This window comes from Malus sylvestris, chromosome 14, assembly GCF_916048215.2.
Source record: "Malus sylvestris chromosome 14, drMalSylv7.2, whole genome shotgun sequence".
In the NCBI taxonomy this organism is placed as follows: Eukaryota; Viridiplantae; Streptophyta; class Magnoliopsida; order Rosales; family Rosaceae; genus Malus; species Malus sylvestris.
This window is the reverse complement of record NC_062273.1, coordinates 17,566,388-17,581,400: the sequence shown is the minus strand read 5'-3', so window position 1 is coordinate 17,581,400 and position 15,013 is coordinate 17,566,388. Positions and strand designations below refer to the sequence as shown.

Genomic DNA, 15,013 nt, shown 5'->3' with positions numbered 1-15,013 from the left:
AAGCCATGGTATGGAGCCCATTTTGCAAAAAATAAAAAAAAAAACTCTCAAACCAATGATGACATTGAATAATTTGTTGTTGCAATATGAGAAAACCACACTAGAACTTCTCCTCATGTTAAGAAAAGTTAAAGATGAGATCCAACGTGACATCAATTTCAAGATGAAATGAACAAAGACAAAAATGCACCCATCTTAGAAGGCTTCATAGTCGAATCATAAGCACTACATATCAAGAAATTATTAATTGTATATGGGACCTATATTGACACACCCCCTCCCGAAGGAGGGCGTGATGGCCGTCACGTGAGAGTGACGTAACCATTTACACAGTTCGAAAGCTTAAGAGATACAATTACTAAGATATAACACCCGGGGGTGAATCCTACTTTTGTGAATTCTGTCAGAACACCGCTGGATTTCTCATAGCCACCAAAGCTCTGCTAACTTGAACCTGGAGGGGCGCAAAACAAAATTGAGTGGGTCAGTAAAACATAGTTTCTCGAAAACTTTTCATTTAAAACATTTCTAACGCCTCGCTATAAAACCTGTATACTTTCCTAGAAAAAATAGTATATAAACATATATATACACATATCATCAAAACTCAGCTCATATCCATCAACATAACATCTCAGAAATAATATGCCACGCCATGCCAAATATAATCAGAAATGCATCAATATCAATCAGGTGAAATAATAAATCAACCGGAGACCCTACAATGGTCCTGTACGGCTGATTCTAAAGCTCAACATCCCACTCAGCCGGAGTCACCACAGTGACCTATACGGCCCTACCGGAGTCACTAACTATGACCTGTACGGCACTACACTGCACATCACTCGAAACTACGTATAGTAGTCTGTACGATGAAAGTTGTATAAATACGCTCTAGTGCTTCTCTCATCAATCATCAGCGCGCATAACTAAGGTCACCCACTAGTCGGAATCACATCTAGTGATCTATACGACTAGCATGTCGGAACCCTCACATGGTCTGTACGACATCCACCTACTTGGATCCAAGACGAGTGTGCGGTGTGGTGAATAATAATATAAGCACTAACACCTAGGGTGCAGGTTACGAGCTTTCAATGCAATTCTCATAAAATAACTCATCTGAATGATATAAAAACTCACATGTGCGTCCACCGCGTCAATTAACATATATATGCATCAATTATTAAACTAAATATCTCCACAATTGCATGCATGGCCAATTAATTCATAATTTTCATATAAACGCATTTTCTGGGAAAAACAGTTGTATATAGGTAATACGAAAACAAAACTGCCCACTCACCTGGAGTTCGCCCTACAACTCCCTAGCACAATACGTCAAGGCGTCATGACGATCGGCGCCTAAAACAATAACCAAACCCAAGCTCAGAATTCATATCGATAGAATATATAACTTATATAAAATACGTCACTACGTAGTTCGATCCGAAAGATCTGCAACTCAGATTTTAAATCCATAACTTCCAGAGGTCCATAATATATCTTTAGGACAATTTCCTAAAATTTCATTACCATCCAACTGTCGGATCTCCATCAATTTCCAAAACTAAGTGACGGTTAACATTCTATTTTATGAACTTACAACTCCAATTCCGGAAGATCCGTAACTCGGATTCCCAATCCGTAAGTTCCTATAATCCTCAAATATTACGTATTACAACGTATCAAATTTTGGTGACGATCCAACGGTTGGATCGTAAATTCACATTTTTTTTCTTTCTTAACCACGATTCGTAACCAACTTAGGTTCAATTACTCAATAACTTCTCATACGGTGCTCAAATTGGGTATATGAATATACCACAGTGACCTACTCGACGTCATGGACGTCGTAATATTTTTAGAAAAAATTTCTGATGTGGCACGCGCCCCCACGCGCCAAGGATAGGCACGGTACACGCGCGCCCACGCGCGTCTTCTTCCTCGCGAGCTTGCCGGACTGGTTTTTCCGGTGGCCGGAAAACTGGGCAATTTTCAATTGCCTTGTTCTCCTTCGTTTCTCAACCATTTTCTTCGTATAATATATCAATCGGAAGCCCTCAACATGTAGAATCACAATAGACTAGTTTCAAGGTCTAAAAATCACGAAATCTCACCGGAAAAATTCCAAGAAAACCGGCCAAAGTTGAACCCAGTGATCCCGACGTCCAAAACCTTCAAACGAAGCACTCCGAGCTTCCTTGGGACCTCACTAAGCTCACTACAAGCTTAGAATTCCCTGAAAATCAAGAATTTACGTGTGCATGAACAGTGTCATAAAATGGGAGTTCGGGTTTCACGTGATTCCGAGGGTTTCACTTCCTAAAACTAGTACCATTCAACTCAGAACATCAAAAGGATGAAGAATCATACCTTATTTGCTTCGATCTGTGAAGTTTAGAGGGTTCTTGGGTGAGGCCGTACAATTCGAGAGTGAGAGAGAGAAAAGTCGACGGGGAAGAGAGAGACACGGGGGAAAGAGAGGGATGGGGTGCAGGCCGTCTCTGAGATTTCACATCCTGTACGAAATTCATAAAAGGGGCCTTTCTTATAGACATTTAAAAAAAATTTTGAACAACGTATTGATGCTAAAAAGTAATATCGAAATAAACTTTAAAACTAACTAACCATCTGTTTCTAAATATTATTAAATGCAAAGAAAGCTACAAAATAACCATAGTACTAATAACTAACAATAAGTTCAATCTAAATAAATCAAATAAACAAAACTTAAAAAAGTCTAGAACTGAAGCTCCACTTAACGATGAAACTTGATAGTCCGTAATACGTGTGCGTCTAGCGATTTTTTGTGACTGCTCTTCTCTTGATTTTGCCCTGAAAAGTACAAAAAAAAAAATCATTATAGATGAAAAATACCAAAATCTTCAAATTTCGAGTCAATATACTTAAATTAGTAAATATCATGCTTTGATCGAAGTCTCCATCACTCTGATAATTTGGAAGTTTCTCTTTAATTTCATAAATTTATAAATTAGGGTTTAATAGTTTGTGGGAAATATAACAATGGGATGAAGAGAGAAGGGAATTACACTGGGAGTCTGGGACACTGGCACAACGTCTAGGATTCCGGTGCTCTAGTACTGGTAGTCTGTTGTGAAAAGAAGAAAAGTGGAACGTAGCGATGGGATTTTGGCATGAGAGGAATACACTGTCTTTGAATTGTTTGCCTCGGTCAGTTGGCTTCTCTTATTAACTTTGCCCTTTGTTAATTATTTTTTTTATATATTTTCATACAGGTTGTAGGTAGTCTGATGGTTTTTAGGTACTAGTAGTCTGACTTTGAAGGGTAGTAGTCTGATGGCTTTTGGCCCATCAGATTTTTTTTATGTATATATTTTGATTTGATTAATATTTTTATATAATATTATTTTATTAAAAAAAAATAATTTGGGGGCCCCCAAAATTTTGGGGCCCTGTGCCATCGAACCAGTCACACTCCCCCAACGCCGGCTCTAATGGGGTGTATGTGTGTGGTCCAACCACAATCAAAAATCTATTTCTTACCACACAAAACACAAACTAAAATTTAATCTACATAAATATAATTTCCAAAAGTTTATGAGATGTGTGCGTTTAGTCCAAAATATATCACACACACACACACATACCTTAGTCACGTTAAGGTCATTTCCGTCATTTCACATTCCTGATATAGAAATCCCGGGACGGGCTGTGACATATATGACTTGTTTTTTTTTTAGAAAAAAATTACACATAAAGCCAAATTATAAGATTATATTGAGAGAGAGAGAGAGAGAGAGACAAAGTTTTTATTTATTTATTTCATAGTTGTTCTTTTAATTGCCCTTGGATTTAAAATTTTATGCTTTATGTTTGAAGATGAGTTTCTATCTTCTGATTTTTCTCTTTCTCTCCTCTTTTTTCATCTATACTTCTCTCTCCTTTCCTCTCTTTCTTCTTCCTACCTCTTTCTTTCTCTATCCTCCTCCTTCTTCTTCATCCTTCTCTCTCCTACTTCTTCTTCATACTTTTCTCTCTCCTCTTCTTCATAGCCGTGTTCCCTAAATTTATGAGCATTTCTTCTTATGAGGAGCATTAAGATTTTTTATTTTTGATTTTTAGTTATATTATTTTTCCAAAGGTATTTGATTTTGGAGTTTTGATGCTTTGAATTCATGAATTTTTTAACTTATCTTGCAGAAGTGCTAAAATTTTGAAATTGTAATTGTAGAAGTGCATGAATTTTAAATTGATCTTGCATAATTGTTGGAATTTTAAAATTGATCTTGCAGAATTGTTTGAATTTTGAACAGCTCTTGTAGATATGTAAGAATTTTGAAACTGATCATGCAAAAGTGCATAAATTGTGAAATTGATCTGGCAGAAGTGAAGAAAATTTAGAAAATCATGAAATTGATCTTGTAGAAGTGCATGAATTGTGAAACTGAACTTGTATAAATTAGTTTTTACAAATCTAAAATTAGTTTGAAGTTTTTATAGATGATATAGTTTTGGACAAGTCTATTAGGGGCATGACTAGAATTTTAAAATTTTGGTTTGCTTGTTTTTGGGCTAGGTTTGTTGGAGTTTGTACTTTTATCTCTCCTTTAAATGATTAAAAATTGGTAGAGTTCTATGATATATGATAGGTATTTTGTGTTTTTGCCTCTATAGGTAAAACTCTCATTTTTAAAATATACTATCTTATAAATTTACCAACTTATTATTTTAATACGTTATCTCTAATTCGGGACCAGCCAAATATATTATTCCAAATATTATTAATTTATTTGGGTATTAAATTGGAAAAATTACACACACAATATGTCACATCCCGAGCCGGGGTCCACCACATCCCAAGCCCAGCTCGGGATGTGACACAATACACTTTTAATACTTAATTTTTATATTGAGACAACATTTTTTAAACGTTTCAAATTGAGACAAAAGGTAATACATTTGAAAGATGACATTGTTCTCTTTTTTTTCTTTGGAGTTGAAGTTACGAAAATACCCTTTATAGTGGTAAAGTCTTTTCACACTTCTATCTCATTCATCTTTTATCCCCCTTCTCTTCCATAAATATTGGCTCGATTTTTCCTTCTCTCTCATTCTCTCTCTACTCATCAGATAACCTACTTCTACGTTTTACCACCAGAAAATATTTTCGACAAATTTATATTAGAATACCAAGAAAAAAAAGAAGAAAGATCTTCGTTAGCATTAATACGAAGAAAGCACAAGAAGAGTTATTGAAGCAAGTTAGTAACTGGGGGGAGAGAGGAACTTCCCTTCCATTCCCCTACTGTTGTTGTTGTTGAACAATTTTATTAAGTGGATTCTTTCTCTTTATTTTTTTTTAATGAAATTCAAACAAAGGACGGTGATGAAACACCTTTGACATTAGGAGATAACAACTCTAAGAACCTCAATATTTTTTTTTTGGAGGTTGAATTGATTGAATTTTAAAATTTTATGTATGGGTTCTTCACATCTTCATTTTGTAATAGAAAATTGACTGAACTTATTCTGTAAAATGATCGAAGATGGGTTAAACTGATTCTGGAAAAATGTTCGAGGATTAATTGAATTGATTATGCAAAAATGGTCAAGGATGGGTTGAACTGATTCTGTAAAATTGATCTGATTCTGCAAAAATGATCGAGGATAGAATGAACTGATTCTGCAAAAATGGTCGAGGACGGGTTGAACTGATTTTGCAAAAATGACCGAAGACGGGTTGAACTGATTCAACAAAAATGACCGAAGACGGGTTGAGCTGATTCAACAAAAATGGTTGAAGATAGGTTGAACTAATTCTACAAAAATGGTCGAAGACGGGTTGAACTAATTCTGCAAAAATGGTTGATAACTGATTGAACTGATTTTGCAAAAATAGTTAAACACGGGTTGATCTGATTATGCAAAAATGGTTGAAGATGGGTTAAACTGATTATGCAAAAATGGTCGAGGACGAGTTGAACTAATTCTAGCAGAGTAAATTGTAGTAATGGCCTCTCAACTTTAACCCAATTAGAGCAATGGTCACTTAACTAAAAATCCATGACCATTGGTCCCTTAACTCATCAAAATGTATAGCTATAATCATTTTCGTCAACTTCGTCAGAATTCCGTCAAAATGAGTCATGGTGGAAGGACCATTGCTACAATTAGGTTAAAATTGAGAGATCATTGTTCCAATGAGTTAAAGTTGAGGGACCATTGCTCTAGTTAGGTTAAAATCAAGGGACCTTCACCACAAATTTTCTCATTTAATTTTCCATATTTGCCATTTGATTAAGCCTCACATGCGTGACACATAACTCATTATGACAGAAGTTTTAACAGAGTACAAAAAGGATCATAACTGCACATTTTGATGAGTTAAGGGACCAAGAGTCATAAAGTTTTAGTAGAGGAACCATTACTCCAATTATTATGGTTGATGAACCATTGCTTCAATTTTCTTATTCTAATAATAAAGGATATAAATTGATTCTATATATAGTTTCAAAACTGATTTTGCAAAAATAGTCGATGATGAGTTGAGCTTATGACACATATTAATTTTGTTGGAGTTGTGAATGTTGAATTCTATTAATAGCCCTAAAGCCTTAGGAGTATGGTTGATATTTTAAAACATTGTTTCCATATTTTTGGGCTGGGCTTTAATTGTTTTTATGTTTTTATCTCTCTTTGACATGTTTAAAAGCTAGTGAAGTTCCTTGAAATATAGTGAAAGTTTTTATCTCTTTATAAAGCTCCCAATTAAATTATTGAGGTTATATTTCTCTAATTAGTAAATACATGCACATACGCCATATTTATATAACATACATGCATACACGTTATGAGGTGGACAAAAATATTATCAAACATACAGAGCTGACTTTGGGGACGTGTGACAGGCTCCATGGCATAGGGCCCCCCAAAATAGTTTACCATCTCATATAACATATAAAATAATGTTAAATATATAAATAACATATAAAATGCTAATCAGAGCAAAAATAAATAAATAAAAATGTTAGCAGACCCCACAAATGAGTCAGTCGAATCGAAAAGGTTATTATCCACTTCCTGCGGCCGCCAACCGCTACTTCTCTAGTATCTCCCCTCTCCATTGCTCCTTGTCCCATAAAACCGTTAAACCTTAATTCATAAATTTCATGCAATTGAAAAGAAATTTTTATTATAGAGACTTCAAGTGATCAGAGTGGTGCAGACATCGATTAAAATAAGATATTTACTAATTTAAATATATTGAGTTGAAATTTGAAGATTTAGGAATTCTAATCCATAATGATTTTTTTTTCTTTTGTACTTTTTATTCATAATTTCATGGAATTGAAGAGAAATTTTCATATCACAGATACAATTCAAGTGATCAGAGTGATGCATACTTCAATTAAAATAAGATATTTACTAATTTAAATATCTTGAGATGGATTTGAAGATTTAGGTATTTCTCATCCCTATTGATAAGTTCTTTGTTAAAGAAAAAGAAGCACACAGTTTGTTTCCGTAGTGCTTTTTAGCATCAATACATTGTTCAATTTTTTTGAACATTGTCTTAGAAGAAGGGCCCCTTTTATAAATTTCGCACGGGTCCTCTGAAATCTCGAAGATGGCCCTGCCTACATAACTTATTCCACAAATTTATACCATCAATCCTTCCTACATTTTCTCCTTTCCATACTTGCTTTTGATTTTTTTACATTTACAATTTAATCATTTGGTTTCGTAATAATTTTCTATAGGTTAATCAGTGACAGATGATACATATTGCTTTTTATACATGGACACGAACACATTTGGAACAAAGCATAAAAACAAGCACTCGATGGCATAGATAAAATCGATCAAAACGCAACAAACTAAGGAAATGACAAAAAGGGTTTGGTAGTTTCTTTTCTTTTGACGCATGTTAGTGCGAGCAACTTCAATCGGCTTCTTAAATGAATTTTTAACTAAAATTTAAGGAAGATTTCAAAAAAAATCAACACCAATCATGCTCTTTATCAATCTCCTAAGACAGAGATTCATCTAGAAGCTCCTATGTATGGAGAAAGGAGCTCCTAGTGGCTCTCTAGAAATCTAGAACGTAAACAGGGCCCACCTGAACTACTAGCAAAAAAGTCACATCTTAGTAGCGAATTTTCTACGGTGGCCTGGAGTACATATAGAATATTTCAAATACATTTTAACTGTTAGATCTTAGTTTAAAAATGCTAAGGTAAAAAAATTTAACGGTCAAAATGTTTGAAGCATATTACATTCCCTAGCACCATAAAATTTTTGTTTTAGAAGTTGTGCCTTTATACAAAATTTTGACCATTGATATGTGAATCACTTTAGGTCATTTCAAGCCTCTAAAAAAACATGGGACGTCACATATGTATAGTTATTCACATGCGTTCGGGCAACGAAAAATTGACCTAGGCACCTACATATATAAAAAAGTAGAATTAACCTTACAGGCGAATGAGTTTTAAGAAGGTTAAGAACTTAAATATTGAATTGAGTAGATCTCTACAATAACATCTCAGTTAAATAATATAATATCATGTAAAGCAAAACTAACATTTGATATTATTTTAGACTAGAACACTATCAAATTCCAGGAAAATCTAAGTTGCTCTCCAAAGTACCAACCCCGTGTCATGATCCCAACCGAAATAGTAGAGGGCACCAAAGTACCGACCCCATGTCATGATCTCAATCACAAAATTCGGATTAGGTAGAGATGTAATGTAGGGCTATAAAGTCATACAAGGTTTCTCTTTCTGAATATTGAAGAAAAGTGACAAAAAGTCGTTGTCTTGCATTTTCTATTCTCCACTTGACAACTCATCTCCCTGCTTGATGGCTCTCGTTGTCGCAAACAGAGACAATTGCTATGAACCATCCAACTTCTATTTTTCTATCGAGTTATTATACCCACATTTGTCCTATTTTTTCAACCATTTTAGGTTGATTTGTTATTATGTTTTCAATATAAAGTTAGTGGAAAAGAGACATATGAGTAGTATCACTCTTTTTATTGTGAGCGATTAGTGACATCTTTTTTTTTTACATGATTTTTTTACATACGTTTTTGTGAAGCTTACTCTAGAATGTATTTTGACATCTGAAATGTCTATCTTTTAGAACATTATTTATAGATCATTATTACAAAAAAGGTTTTTTAGTCAAAATTGTCACTGAGATTTAAAATCAATAGAAGTGGTTCCTGAGATTGTCCACAATCCATTATTTTGGTCATTCTATTAAAAAACTCCGTTAAGTTGAGCGTATAACACATAACTTTGGACTTGAGATTTACATAACACATAATTTTGGTCCCTGAGATTTGCATAACACATAACTTTGATCCCTGAAATTGTCCACCATCCATCATTTTGGTCATTCCATTAAAAAGCTCAAGGGCCACTTAATGGAGTTTTTTAATGGAAGGACCAAAATAATTGATGGTAGATAATCTCAGGGCCCACTTCTATTGATTTTAAAACTCAGGGACCAAAGTTATGTATTATGAAAATCTCAAGAACCATTTTGGCTAAAAAGCCTTACAAAAAATTTGACAAATTCAAAACTATTAAGACATTCATTTGTAGTGAAGAAAATTAACAAGTACGGTTCTACAAAAACACTCTAAACCCTTAATCTAATAGTAATATGGTTTTCAGATTTTTGTGATTTTTGGTAGACACGGTAGACGTAATATTTGAAAGAAGACCAAAAAAATAGACGGTTTAGATCATTGAAATACAATATGAAGTGGGCTCCACAAAAATGTGTGCCAAAAGTTGTATAAAAAAGGGGTAGTGCTATTCACACACCCATTTTTACAACCCATACACCCTTGTTAATTTTTGGTCTAATTATATTCAATTTATTCGATCCCACATTGGAAAATTGAGAGAATTATGTAAGAAGTAAAAATGTGTGGGTCGATAGCACTACCAAAAGAAAGTGGTGCCACAAATCCGCCAATTTTTATTTTACAAATAAAATTCTACAAGAGATATGAAGGGTTGAATTTAGAACGCCGTTGTTTGAAGAAAAAGACCATTTTCAATGGTAAATTCATCTATTTTTATTAATACTTAACAACTAGTTTTTTAGTGAATATATCATTGTTTAAAAAAAAACTACTAATTACAAAGTTGATTACACTATTTCACTTTAAGAGTCTTAAAAGTTCATTTAGGTCTTACAATAAGTTACTGATAATAATTTTGTAATAAACTCGCCAAACTACTTAATACTACGGTCTAGTGACATTTCTTTTCACTTATAAGTGAGAGGTCTTAGGTTATATTCTCTTCAAAGGCGATTTTGAACAATATTATTATTAGCCAATTGTGAGACTAAGCACATCATCTTTCACTTAATGTAAATAATGTCATTTATTAAAAAAAAAAAAAAAAAAAAAAAAAACCCAAACTCGCCAAATTTGTAAGTCAAATATGAGATCTCATGTATATAAAAAATACGTCAAGCCGTGGCTCTAGTGGTGAATTCGAACTTAAACACCCAAAAAAAAAAAAATTTGACACACTATCATAAATAACTAATATACGAAATTCTGAATTTATTATGTTTTATTATAAAAAGGGAGAAAGTCATCACTTAGCACTACAATCTAGTAATATTTGTTTTCACTTATAAGTGAGAAATCTTAAGTTTGATTCTCATCAAAAATAAATTTGAACACAGTATCTTAGCTAACTCCCCTCACTTTCTTAATGCACATAATATCGTTTTTTTTCAAAAAGAAAAAAAAGAAAATGGAGAAAGTCAAATCTGGTTAATCCCACCTGTCGTTACCCTCTCTGTCTCTCTCAGTCAATTCTTATTTAAAAGCTGGTGGCACAATCTCCAAGTTCAGGGGCTGACTACACTTACAATTCAGAGCCATTCCTGAAAAGCTCTGTTTCCACCGAACCGAGGTGGGGATTCATATTTGAACCTGCTGACGCAATAAACAGGTAAATTTATCATCTCTCTTATGTTCTGGAATCGAAACATGCTTTGTTTTGCAAGATTTTTTTATTGGTTTTTGTGAAATATGTGATTAAGCTGTAAAGTTGAATTCTTTTTCCAGAAATCTCACATGGGTTACTGTCATTGATTAGAAAGCTGTTTGTTTGCTAATTTATTGACTGTGGTTTCCAAAGTCCGTTTAAATTTATTGACTTTGATCAGGATTGGGACTCTTTTATCCCAACCCTCTGTGCAAACCGTGGATTTTGATCAAATTTTCCAATTGGATTGGACTATTTCTTTTCTTCTTTCACTCTTGAACCGTATTATTTGATTTGGAATAGTGACCCAAAAGAAAAATAAACAGTTTTAATTTGGTTTTTGGGGCATGATATTTTGTCCAATTAAGCACATGCTCTTTTGTTGGACATATTTGTGTTGGATGTCTGTATATTTGAAGGCTTAGTGTAGTGGAGATGTCCTTCGCTTCTAATTCATATATTTGTTGGTAATTCCGGAATTCGAATTCTGATTTGGGTTTCTTTTGGCAGATAAAGAACTTGAATTTTCGGTTTTTTGTTCGTTGACTTTCATGGCTTCCAATGCTTCGGTGGGGAATACATGTCCGCCTCCAATGAAGGCCACATCAAACGGTGCGTTCCAGGGGGACAGTCCTTTACATTTTGCACTGCCTCTCGTTATTTTGCAGATATGTATTGTAGTTATAGCCACTCGGGGTCTTGCCTATCTTATGAAGCCATTGAGACAGCCACGAGTCATTGCGGAGATTGTTGTAAATTCATTTCTTTTTTTGCCCAGAAATTTAATCGAAGGGTAGTTAGTTTTGTCCATGATCACATTGCTGTATTTACACTCGGTCTTACTTCCTGGGACCAATCCGAAAGAGAAGAGCTTTTGGACCTTCGATGTTAAATTTGTGTGTGTTTGATGTTTGTTGGCCGTTAAGATTGTTTACTTTGAAATTTAGGGGGTGTTGAACTGTAGTCTAGCAAAAAGTAGCACAATGTTTCTGAAAAATATTTATTTTGTTTTGTTTTCAATTTAAATGATTTCGTGGATATTCAGATATGTTTAGGATCTATACAGATATTCTTATTTGTTTCTTCTTTGTGCTGTATGAAAATGTGGACATGATGTTTAGGCACATTGGAAGGAAGATTGTTTTTCGGACAGGAGTATGTTGTTTGAGGGTTAATAGATGTATTTGCATTTAACTGAACCTAAAGCAGAACACCATGCTGATTGTGATACATCCGAGGTTGAATGACTTTTCTGGTTTGACAGGGCGGAATCCTACTCGGGCCATCAGCTCTGGGGCGGAACAAAAGTTATCTCCAGGCAATATTTCCACCGAAGAGTATCACTGTGTTGGACACCTTAGCAAACCTCGGTCTCCTATTCTTTCTATTCCTTGCAGGGCTAGAGATAGATCCTAAATCTATTCGTCAGACTGGAAAACAAGCCCTTGCCATTGCCGTAGCAGGAATAACCCTCCCATTTGCATTAGGAATAGGTTCATCATTTGTCCTCCGAGAAACCATAGCCAAGGGGGTAGATGCTACTGCATTTCTTGTGTTCATGGGTGTGGCCCTTTCGATAACTGCTTTCCCTGTTTTAGCTCGTATTCTGGCTGAGTTGAAACTCTTGACCACTGACATTGGAAGAATGGCTATGTCGGCTGCAGCAGTTAATGATGTGGCCGCCTGGATTCTACTGGCTCTTGCTGTTGCCCTATCTGGCAGTAACCAATCTCCCCTTGTTCCACTATGGGTCTTCTTGTCCGGGTGTGCGTTTGTTATTTGTGCAATTCTCATTGTTCCTCCAATCTTCAAATGGATGTCTCAACAATGTCAAGAAGGTGAACCTGTTGACGAGATCTACGTATGCGCTACACTAACTGCTGTTCTGGCTGCTGGTTTTATTACTGATACAATTGGAATTCATGCCATGTTTGGTGCTTTTGTGGTCGGAGTTCTTGTACCGAAGGAGGGGCCATTTGCAGGTGCTCTTGTGGAAAAAGTAGAAGATCTCGTGTCTGGTCTCTTTCTACCGTTGTACTTTGTGTCCAGTGGACTGAAGACTAATGTTGCCACAATTCAGGGGCTTCAGTCGTGGGGTCTTTTGGTTTTGGTCATATTTACTGCCTGTTTCGGGAAGATTTTTGGGACGATTGTGGTGTCTCTTTCCTGCAAATTGCCTGTCCGAGAGGCTTTAGCTCTGGGGTTCCTGATGAACAGTAAAGGCTTGGTGGAACTCATTGTCCTCAACATTGGCAAAGACAGAAAGGTAAAAAATTATTTCTTCTATCATTGTCTCTTTTATATCAAATAACCGTTTAAATTGTATCATTTGTTTATGTTTCACAGGTCTTGAATGACCAGACTTTTGCCATTATGGTTCTAATGGCTCTGTTTACCACATTTATCACCACGCCTCTTGTCGTTGCTGTTTATAAGCCAGCGAAAAGGGGAAGAATGGCTGATTACAAGCATAAGACAATTGAAAGGAAAAATACGAACACTCAACTAAGGATCTTGGCCTGTTTTCATAGTGCAAGAAACATTCCATCCATAATAAATCTGCTTGAGGCCTCACGAGGCACAAACAAGCGCGAAGGCCTTTGTGTCTATGCAATGCACCTCAAGGAGCTCTCTGAGAGGTCATCAGCTATATTAATGGTACACAGGGCAAGAAGAAACGGGTTACCCTTCTGGAATAAGGGCCAGCAATCAAATTCTGACAGCGTGGTTGTGGCATTTGAGGCATACCAACAGCTGAGCCGGGTGTCCATCAGGCCAATGACTGAAATATCTTCAACATCTGATATGCACGAGGACATTTGTGCCACCGCTGAGAGCAAAAGAGCTGCAATCGTAATTCTTCCATTCCATAAGCACCAGAGGCTAGATGGTACACTAGAGACTACCCGAAATGACTTTCGCTTTGTTAACCAGAGGGTTCTTCAGTATGCACCTTGCTCAGTTGGAATTCTGGTCGATCGTGGTCTTGGTGGAGCTACCCACATTGCTGCAAGCAACGTTTCTTATTTCATCACAGTTCTCTTCTTTGGGGGTCGTGATGACCGTGAAGCCCTTGCCTATGGTGCTCGTATGGCTGAGCACCCCGGCATCAGTTTAATGGTCATTCGCTTCCTAGTGGAACCCGAGCTTGCGGGGGAGATATCTAGGATTAATATTGATGGCAATGCTAGAACCAAAGTGGGATCAGTAGATGAGGAATTCCTCACTGAGTTCAAGCAGAAAATCGCTAAGGATGACTCCGTCACATACGAAGAGAAGGCAGTCAGAAATGAGGCACAGACAATTTCTGTGATTCGCGAGATAGGCCGGTGCCATCTGTTTCTGGTGGGGCGAACACCTGATGGTGAAGTAGCCTTAGCTTTAAATAGGAGGAGTGAGTGTCCGGAACTTGGTCCTGTTGGGAGCTTGTTAATTTCACCAGATTTATCTACATCAGCGTCCGTCTTGGTGGTGCAACAGTACAATGGTCAGGTATCGTTGGATTTGCCCTCGGAGATGGAGGAAGAGTCACCTGAAAGAGACTGAGATCGGCCTAGGTGGATTTCGAATGTCTTGAGTGACCTTCAGATTTCTGTACAAGTTAATGTTCCAGGCATTCAAAGTTTAGGCTCTCATCTAATAATCATAGTAGTGTCCTACAAAGTCAGGGAATTTAGTTGTCGCGAAGTCTTTGTTACGGTTTCATTATCTTCATGGTAACTCACAGATTCATATTTCAGTCCTTTTCAAGAATAAATTGTCTCCATTTTATCTGTTTGTTGGTAAAAAGCTAGATGTAATATAGTAGATCATCAAATACTAGTCATTTGAATTTAGGGGAACTCTATTGATAACCCCCACTGCTCACTATAACCCCTTTCAAAATTCCGAGTTTATCCTCGAACGCACCCCTTCCCTCCTCACCTCACTGGCAATCAGGGCCACTCCTGAGAGGAGTCAGAAGAGGCGACCACCTAGGGCCTCCGTTTTAGAAGGGC

General features: G+C 36.1%; 1 protein-coding gene and 1 long non-coding RNA gene across 2 annotated transcripts; one reads left to right on the top strand and one right to left on the bottom strand.

Annotated features, from left to right (window-relative positions):
* Window positions 1-392: 392 nt before the first annotated feature.
* Window positions 393-2,179, bottom strand: LOC126600583 (uncharacterized). The gene is made up of 3 exons (XR_007615483.1): window positions 2,121-2,179; window positions 1,307-1,365; window positions 393-454 (listed from the first exon to the last, which is right to left on the bottom strand). It is a non-coding gene; the product is annotated as an uncharacterized LOC126600583 (long non-coding RNA).
* An 8,665-nt stretch (window positions 2,180-10,844) lies between these two features.
* Window positions 10,845-14,788, top strand: LOC126600604 (cation/H(+) antiporter 18-like). Its single transcript, XM_050267188.1, has 4 exons — window positions 10,845-10,979; window positions 11,526-11,767; window positions 12,280-13,281; window positions 13,362-14,788. Exons 2-4 carry the CDS (start codon window positions 11,567-11,569, stop codon window positions 14,559-14,561), a joined length of 2,403 nt encoding a protein of 800 aa, XP_050123145.1. The 5' UTR covers window positions 10,845-10,979; window positions 11,526-11,566; the 3' UTR covers window positions 14,562-14,788.
* Window positions 14,789-15,013: the final 225 nt, after the last annotated feature.

What these genes read in the sequence shown, in the direction of transcription:
- LOC126600604 (XM_050267188.1), top strand. Translation starts at nt 11,567, where the DNA reads ATGGCTTCCAATGCTTCGGTGGGGAATACATGTCCGCCTCCAATGAAG. An exon ending in GAGTCATTGCGGAGATTGTT is followed by an intron (nt 11,768 to 12,279) that starts GTAAATTCATTT and finishes CTGGTTTGACAG; the next exon opens with GGCGGAATCCTACTCGGGCC. An exon ending in ACATTGGCAAAGACAGAAAG is followed by an intron (nt 13,282 to 13,361) that starts GTAAAAAATTAT and finishes TATGTTTCACAG; the next exon opens with GTCTTGAATGACCAGACTTT.